At 29.9% G+C, this 9,985-nt stretch overlaps 1 protein-coding gene across 1 annotated transcript; it reads right to left on the minus strand.

Moving 5' to 3' along the window:
• Positions 1-655: 655 nt before the first annotated feature.
• LOC107164037 (F-box only protein 5-like) lies at positions 656-4,884 on the minus strand. Its single transcript, XM_015511716.2, has 3 exons — positions 4,584-4,884; positions 1,705-2,478; positions 656-1,476 (listed from the first exon to the last, which is right to left on the minus strand). Exons 2-3 carry the CDS (start codon positions 2,458-2,460, stop codon positions 1,210-1,212), a joined length of 1,023 nt encoding a protein of 340 aa, XP_015367202.1. The 5' UTR covers positions 2,461-2,478; positions 4,584-4,884; the 3' UTR covers positions 656-1,209.
• Positions 4,885-9,985: the final 5,101 nt, after the last annotated feature.

A 9,985-nucleotide genomic window follows, 5' to 3' on the forward strand; every position in this document is an offset into this window, starting at 1 on the left:
TTTCTACCCATACTAAAATCCAAATAATATTACTAAGGTGTGCTAAATAATATTTTCAATTTAAGATGAAACATGTTATAAATAAAATAACATATTTATTTCCAAAAATAATTGTAGTGGCAGTGAATACAATTATTTTATAAATAATAGCATTTAGAATAAAAATAATAAGTAGTAAACAATAAAATATCAATTAATTTTTATTTCAAATTAATTTAATATTTTTTTATGTATGTACAATTTTCTTATTTTATAAAAATAAATTTAAGTAAATCAAACTATAAGTACATACAATTGTTTGTATTACTTAACTATTAAGAACTAGGTATACAAAAGATTGACAGTATAAAAAAAATTGAGCAGAGGAATGTTTCATCAAGTACATATTTATAAAATATAAAAGGTATTCAATTCATAATGAAATAATTCAGGTTAGTAAAAACCATATGGCAAATAAACAAAGTGATTAATAATACAAAATTAAATTAAATGAGATTCAAGTGTAAAATTAAGTCATGAAAATCAAAAAATTGTACCCGTAAAGTTGTAAAATATGGGAACACAAATTAAATTATATTACAATACATTAATTATTATTAAAAAATCACTTTACGTAAATATAAAAACCTAATTCAAAATAAAAAAGATACAAAAATTAAGTAGAACTGTTAATTGTATATTTAAAAATATAAAAACAAAGTACTTAAAAAATAATTAGAGAGCTAAGCTTCTTCGATTTGTACATGAGTTTTCAACTAACACTATTTTCTTATAATAGTATACAGATACATGTTATGACAATAAGCCATTGGTAACATTACTTTTTAAGTTCAGTCGATTGAAAATTTAATTATAAATCTTATATGTAATCATTTCCTTTTTTTTTCTGTATATATTAATATTTTGAGCAAATAATTTCAATTATCGACTTGAAAAATAATAATTATGTGAAATAAATTAAAGTTACATAATTAAAATTCAAAAAAAAAAAAATTATAATTATAAACAAGTAACTATCTAAAAACCGAATTGGTCAGGACATTAAAAAAAAAAATTTATTATATTAATAACAACAACATAAAAAAAAATTATGATTTTCATACTGATACTAATACATTTTTAATAAAAGGCATACAACTCCTAATGTTTAGGTAACATTTTAAGACACTACGTTGAGAGGTAAAATGTTTTGATAAAATTTACATTTACTTACAATCTTCGCAAGTTACGTTTCCTTCTGCTTAAATTATATACCATTGGACGACAGTTATATGATGACATTGATAAAATTGGTATAGATAAACATTTGTGATCAAATGTGTTAGAATATTCACACTTACACTCAGTGCAAAAGATAAATTTACAATGAAAACCTTTACATTCAGCTCGAGTTGATTGGGAGGGTGACCATGATGCTGGTCTTGAACACCGTGGACATGGCACCAATTGCTGATCTGAACTTAATTTTTTGGCTTCCTAAATTAAAAATGTTCAAAGTCAATATTACATTATCTATATATAATTTATTATTTTTGAAAAAAACTTAATTTAAATAAATATAAGTGTCAATATAGAACAGACCAATCTAATAATTTTTCAAATTACAAAATTAATCTTTAAACGAAGTTAACATTCATAAACTCATAAATATTGTTGGTCAATTGAACTATGATCAACTACAAATATAAATACAATTTAACTTACTTTTTGAAATACATGGAACCTATATTTGCTCGGACTTACAGGTGGACTTCTTTGAGGTAATTCTTTTTTTGACGGAGAACACATAACATTGCTAATGTTTGCTAGACATCCTTTGTTATTAAATGCTGAACGGTCTCGGCCAACATGTCCACATCGATTTTCTTTGGATAATTTAAAATACTTTTGTTTTTTTTTTTGAGCAATTGGGGAATTTTCAACAGCAGTAGACCAAATTTTAGATACCATAGACATGGACAGAATATCACTACCGGATAAAAAAGATAATATTTTTTCTATGACTGGTTGAAAATGATAACGCTCCGATAGAAAATACATTATATCAACTTTTTCACGGCCTTCTATAGAGTTACGTTCATAGTTTACATTTTTTGGTAAAATGTAGTTTTTTCTTTTTAAGAACTGACTGTCATCATTGTTTGAACTATCATTTAAGCGAACACTAAATTGTGCGTCAGAGCACAATTTAAATTTTTTTGTAGGAGACTCGACTGTATTGGTAATATCTTCTAATTTACGATGGTTTTTGTCTAGGGTTGGTGAAGATAGTTGAAGTGAATCAATATCTGATGGTGTGTGATCAAATGAAATAGACACTTCAGATATCTGACTTAGGTTAGAGGAAACATTATAACTTGGAGTATTGTAACCACTGTCATCTATGCTTTTGTAAGGTGTTGAAGTAATTACTAATGATTTATTGTAATAAGGAGATTCTTTTAGAGATATGTCTGCCATTGTTTCCTTTTTGATTATCTAGAAAAAATTTTAATTAGAATTAAAAAAATAAAGGTATGTGCTTAAATATACAAAATAATTAGATACATGTGAAATCGAAACACTAAATACATTATTTAGGGCTCAGGTAAATAATTAATTCAACTAAAATGTAACTGCGATAATGCTTAATATTCTGATTACTTATAATTAGCTGTCTTATTTGTACCTTTTACTCTTTATTTTTCATAATTAACAACGTCTAAAGGTATTTACAAAACCCATATTTTTAAAGTTTGCTAAAAAGTTAAATAATTAATGAATAAATTTGTACTGTCTAAGTTAAACAGGTACTTCAATCAATTTAAATAAATGCCAATGAAATTTGTGTATTCAACAATCATAATTTGACCTTAGTCTATTTCCACTTAGGTTAATGTTAATGTATCATACCTACCTATGTATCTATTAAAAAAGAACAAATCAAAAACAATATACAAAAATTAGGAATTAAAAATACTAAAGAAATTTATTTTATATATTTACTAAAATAGTTACATAATAAAATAAAAGGTAACCTAATGTTATCATCAATTCATTACAATCATACCGATATGTGTAGCTAGAATATTGTTATTAACATTTTATCTTATTCTTTGAAATAAAATTCAAAATACAAATTAAACTCAACTCATTCAATCAGTTAAGAATAATTAAGTGGTATTCATTCAAATCTTGGTGTACAACTATATAAGCCTAACATTAGGGTCAAATTATTATCACCTGAACTATAAGGAACATCAATGGTTGTTAGTTGTACCGAAAAATACGTTAATTTACATTGTCCTAATGTCTAGAGAAGGAAAAAATAGAAATAATGATAATACTAATGTGTTCAAATTATTGGCACCTACTCGAACAAAAAATAAATGGTTATTATTAAATGACTTTGAGTTCATATGTAGGTAAACATACAATTGAATTAGTTACGAGATTATATTTTATATATTAAAATGTAAATTATGTTAAAATTAACAAAATAACAATAAATAGTGTGGCATGAAGAAAAACATGTCAAAATATTAAGTAGGTAATTTAATAAAAATATTTTTAAAACGAATATTTAGGTACCTACCATTAAATTACATTACATAAATAGCAATTAATTACTGGATTAAAAAACTGTATTCTTATAAACATTAGGTAGGTTTAAAAAAATAATAGGTAATTAATGTTTGGTTATGAATAATTATGCTACATTAATTATAATTAGGTACATTTCGTCCAAGAAACCCATATCTAAGTTAAGTTATGACCTAATATAGAATGCCAGAAAACGAGATTATTTATTATTTAAAAATAGGTAAGAGAAAAAAGAATAATATTTTGTAAACCACAAATCCGATCGCTTTTGCAGCATCAAAAAACGAATATGAACGATCGGTGAGAAAATCGTCACCGCAAAAACGCGATGAAAAAAATTTGGCGGCAAGTACACGGACAAAGGTAAGTACCATTATCATCGTAACGGACGCGTCGAGCAGAAATCGAACGGCGATCGACGAGCCGAAACCTTGTAGGATGTGTTTAATAATAATAATTATGATTTTGGATATCAAAGTATTAATCCACTAGTCGTAAGTAGGTAGGTAGGTACTATGAAATTGCTGTCAAACCCTAACGGATGTGAAAACCAAAGAGTCTGCGGTAAGATCCGCAAAATCTCAAGCGCGACAGCATCCCTGTTCGAGCATGTTCGCGACCCACTTATTTGGAGAACAGTGTCCTCAGATTTGGCGCGCTCGACCGTTTCCAATATTCCAACATTAATTGGTTTTGTCCAGCGCGAAAAACAACTACAAACCCCCAAGGTGGGCTATCATCGCAGACTTAACGTCGTACACATTTAAACGTGACAATACGCACACAGGCTAGTGTAATTATTGTTAATTGTTGATTTCGCGACAAATGGACGGCGAAGGTCAAACGCACGACTATCGAGCACCCCTAACGACGCTCAATTACGCTAATTAGCAGCGGTACGTTTTGTGTGCATCGTTATTGCCCATTAACTAACTACTACGGCATGAGCACCGATTAAACAATAATTAGTCGTCGTTGTATATTAGTTATCATAACTTTACCTGTTCCGGTCGTCAGGCGAGTTCTAAGATGGTCGATGAGACGCGAAACGTCCCTCTGACGAAGTTTTCACTCGCGTAATATACACGACGGTTTTCGGTGGGTCACGCCGACGATTTACGTCCTTCTGGCGTGGGATCGCAGCGGCGGCGGCACATGATGCGTCGTTAAGTCGATAATACTGCTGGACGAGACGACAATTCTTCCGCGGCAACAAACCGAATTTTATCACTACTCACTAGGAATGCCGGACCGGATTGTCGGTTAGGATTCGAAACTCGGTCTCGGCTGACGGGAACCGGAGAACATGTGTACCGTGCCGTTAGCGCGCGTGGTGGGGTGGACAGGCGGACGGGCGGGAACAAGGTAACAGCCGGCCGGTCGGCCAATGGGAGGCTGCGGATGCGGCGGTGGCTACGACGGCGGCGGCAACCGGACACGAACAGAGCCGAACGATCAAAAATGTACACAACAACATGCTCGGCCGAAACTCGATGAGAAAAGAAAGAAAAAAAAAATTCCAATTCCAAATAATCCAAACGCGTTTTCTGTGATTCATGTGATTGTATCATTACTCTGTGGATTGTATAGCCATAGTGCGTAGTGTGTACTGTGTATACTGTAGCTCTGTAGTAGTGTAGACTAGACTGTAGAAGTGTAGATCGTCCAGAGTTACGACGACCGGTTGACCGCCTTGTTAGTCGTTACTCGTAGTCGTAGGGCACTTATACTTGGTAGTTGACTATTGTGTAAAATACTGAATGGATATTGGCCGGTCGACTGAGAAGAGTATTCGTACGAAATCATAATTCGTAGAAAAACAGATCCAATAACAATATCTAGTCCGATGTGTGCAGAACATAATATTTTGCATTTTTGCAAAATTCGTTTGTATTTTCATCCTTCGCATTGTTTAATAGCCGGCGCCCCCTCCCTGGGAGGGTAGACTGGTACGACCACACACAACCCGACACGAATTGCATCCTGATCCTATTGTGATAGTTTTAAAATGGTTGTGTCGTTAACGGCCTTTCACAATTCGAAAATTTAAGTAGTAACGTAACTCGTGACTATAGCAACCAAGTTACTTTTATTAGTAGAAAGCTACTATGGTATTCACCGAATTTCTGGTATTATGTATACGCAAAAAGGAGGATTTGGATTCCATAATATTAAAAACTAAAAATCAAAGATATTGTTGTATCTAATTTTATTAGTGGGTACCTAAACTTCAACACTGTCTTGTTGGAAATTATACATTACTGCGATAGCATGAAATGCGATTTGTTTAAATTTCAAACAATTTTCTTGGTGTAATTTTACGCCGGGTTATTCCCGCACAACACTTCGTCGTATAAATTAAATATAGACGCATAATGTAAATTAATAAATGTGTGCTGATAATAATATCATTATTATTATTATCATTATTATTGAGGAATATCGAGATCAACGTTTTTAGTTTTTTACAATAATTTGCTATTTCCGTCAGTTTTCCACATTCCACAATATTATAGGATAGGATAATATAGATAATAAATAATAGTAATAAAAATAAAAATAGTAATAATAATAAAAATAATATAATATAATATAGGATCGCGTGTCAGTGCGTACCACCTATGTAGATTGTAGGTAGATACATAAATATTCTAAACCGCAGTATAAAAGCCATAAAAATATCAGAGTGTTCATCAGCATCCCGAGTACTATTAAATCAATTGCGTTTGTTCGAGCTCACAATATAATTATATTTACGCGCGTAGAGAATCTTTGCCGTATTGGTTCTCAAAGTAGCAAGATTGCAGAGACCCGTATACTATATACATAATTATTTAATGTTATGTATTATGCTATTATAAAAATAATTATTGTAATGCAAAGCGCGCGAGGCGGGTTTATCGTTTTGAGACCATAAATAAAATAACGCATACCACGGCATTTACGTGTTGCAGGTCGCATATTATTATAGTGCGTATGAGACAAATTTGAATTAAAATAACGTATGGCGGTCGAAACGGCTGAATAGACCAAACGAGTGCCCGGCATAAATTAAACGCCGTCCCCACTCCCCTGTCTGCCAACCATTCGATTACTGTGCGTCTGTCGTCTGTGCAGAAGGTATCCTCAATTTCTCTTCAATCGTAAACGGCTGAACGATTTTGCTCCCACGACCCTTTTCAAATAAACTCAAGAACGACAACAATTATAAGTCAATATTATTGTTTATTATTACGCCGCTTTTAACGTTAGCAGTTCAGCAGTTGTCTCTTGTAGATCACGAAAACAATGCAACCGGATTATAGTGCCTAAAGAAATACTATAGTGATAATATTATGTAATAATACATAATACATTAATACATTTAATCATTTATCTGACATTTGTGTTATATATATTGGCCATATAGGTATGACTTATCGACACGCAATTAACAACAATATCATGTTTATTGTTTATACCTATGTAGGTAATAAATAGGTACCTATACGATTTATTTAGTTACACATTTAATAATATTGTGAATTATAAATGCTTAAATGTTTTCAAATAAAAAAAGCGGGAAATTGGATATCGCTCTGCTATACAGTAGGTTACAAGTGGCCAAGTAGGTTGCTGACTGCTGTAATGGGTGGAATTAAATTTATTAAAAATATTTCGGGCGCAAATGAGTTATAAAAAAGGTATGATGAGTGCAAATAGTTTGCACCGAATCCAATGATATCATATCATTGGATACGAAAAACGATTCTGAGCGGAGACGGTTTATCTGACTAGAATATATTATAGATTATTAAAAATTTATAAATCTTAGATTTAAAAAGAAAATTTTTTATGAATTTCTAGCTTAAAATAATTTGCGAATTTTTGTTATTTTTAAGTATTTTGTCAAAATTCTAACTTTGAATGCTTATAAAAATAAGTTGTGACTATGAATTTATTTTATTTTTCAACTGCTATTGTAACAATATGTTAGGAGCCTTGTATTAAATTTTCAAGCTTTTCTACCCAACAAATACATTTTTAACGATATTAATTTTAAAAAAACTAATAATGATCGAAAATTGCATATGCCTATAAATAGTTCAACTAAAGTCGATTTTTTTTAAAAATTGCATGGTGGATAGAATATATTTATATACACATTCGGAGAAAATTTCATGTATCTATACTCATTTGTTTTAAAGTTACATCAAAAACCAAAATCGATTTTGTCGAAAACTGATTGTGAGTAAAATTTCCCATTTTCCCTAAATTTTTAGTTTGTTTATCCCGATTATTTAGAAAAATATTGAGAATTTTTAACTTTTCACTCCAAAACTACCAACTAGATTCACTTTCTGATCTAACAAGGTGCTGAAGTCGAAAATCGAAGCATTTTTATCTCTACAAAACGTGATGACAGACACAAAAAAAAATACACATCATGATAAAATCAATACATTCCTCGCTCCGCTCAGAATCTAAAATTTAATCGCACGAATCTGAACAAATAATATATTTACATAACTGTACAACTATTTACAAATAAGAATAATATTTCAGTAGATACTCGTCAATCGTTTAGGAAAACGATCATATTGTTCACTGAAAATATTATGAAAATTAAATTAAATCTATTTTATATTGTTATAGAAATAGCATATTTCAAAACGCATATTTTTTTTAATTCTATAAATTTGTTCACTTATTCATTGTCATTTTATGTTCCTGCAGTGCACCGTGTGCATTCACCATTCAGATAACAATTAAAAAAATCCTTAATTTCTGAATGCTGCAGTCGTAAGAATATGATTATATTTCATTATTCGACGACTTAAGCGTATTATGTTGTATGCAAAATATTTTTTTTTAATTTTTTTTCATTGTAAGAATTAACGATTATCGTACATATTAAGTTATAACGTACATATTATTATGATCACAAATATATACCTAGGTAACCTATATGGCTATATATAATATTATAATGACATACTATTGTATATAATATGTATCTGCAATTATTAAAAACCTCAAACATATAAAACTTTACAAATTTATTTTATGTATAAATAGAAGAATAAAATACAGAAGTTCAACGTTTTCCATTGTGGCACACTGATATTGTAGGCACTTGGTGTACTCGCGTACTATATATATATATATAGTCTCTATGTTTTATACTAAGCATGATCATTTTTCTCAAATTCATTATTTCACTGATCTTATCATACATCAATATCAATCAATAATCAATTATGGTTCGATAGAATTTAATGTGATTTACTCGTCTAACTACACGCTGACTTTTATATTTGTAATTTTATTATACTCCGTATCTTTAGAAGGCGATCCAAATATCCGATCTTATCTTAGGTAAACTATAATAATATAAAAATATTTAAAATTTAATATTTAATATTTTAAAATTTATAAAATATTTGAAGATCTTCAGTATTTTGGATCTAACAAGTAACAACTAATACCAAACTCGTTCAAGATTAAAAGTAAAAATTAAACTCAAAACGTATTGACTATATTCGATAAATTCATCTCAAAATTTGACCTTAGAAACTGTAATAATGTATGTCTGTATGTAAGTGTTCCCTATGACAAAATACAAATATAACCTATCTTTTTTGAACACCGGAATACAACCTTATAGAAAGAAGTAAATATTTTTTATGATAAGTAGGTAGTACGTGAGTAAGTCTCGACAATTGTGAAAAAAATTGACTGTAATAAACTAATAAGTAATAACCATGAGTTGGGTACTTATTTGAGAGGTTCAATATAAGCACAGCGTGCCTACTGCCTGTTCACCGGCGACCCGCCTTTCAATCTTCAGGTATATGTTATTTCTAGACCTTTTTCTGCGAAGTTTAACAGTCGACGATCTGATAAATAATTCCAGGTGAGCTATTGATGGTTACCGAGAATTTTCATTTAATAACCAAGTTTCTTGGTTATCACTTATCACTAGAATATAATTCATACCATATTGTATATAATCGATAACACATTTTAATTGTATTTATTCAAACTAGGTATTAACAATAGTAAATAATGTATAAAAATAATTAATCATAGCAACACAAAAAATACACCCACAACATTAATCAATACATCCATCGCTCTGCTCAGAATCTAAAATGATAAAATAAAATATATGAATGTATACAAAATTACAAACTCATTTATATTTACTGATGAATGATATTAATTCGATAAGCAATAATCAAAAACAACTAAAACGTTTGAAATTGACAAGACATATTTTTTGAGACTGTATAATTAAAATATAAATAATATAATTTTATAAAGATTGTAAAATATTATGTTAGATGTGTTCCTTTTTTTTCGTTGTTGAACCGAAATGCCTTGCTAATGGCCGCCAAGGGAAACGCTTGACTGCTTAAGC

Source organism: Diuraphis noxia, unplaced genomic scaffold (assembly GCF_037042655.1).
Source record: "Diuraphis noxia isolate RWA-SAM2 unplaced genomic scaffold, SU_Dnox_SAM2 contig0002, whole genome shotgun sequence".
NCBI lineage: Eukaryota > Metazoa > Arthropoda > Insecta > Hemiptera > Aphididae > Diuraphis > Diuraphis noxia.

Bases quoted from the DNA above. Each gene is read 5' to 3' on its own strand.
- LOC107164037 (XM_015511716.2), bottom strand. From the start codon at position 2,460: ATGGCAGACATATCTCTAAAAGAATCTCCTTATTACAATAAATCATTA. The intron at 1,477-1,704 runs GTAAGTTAAATT...TTTTTAATTTAG, and splicing joins GGTTCCATGTATTTCAAAAA to GAAGCCAAAAAATTAAGTTC.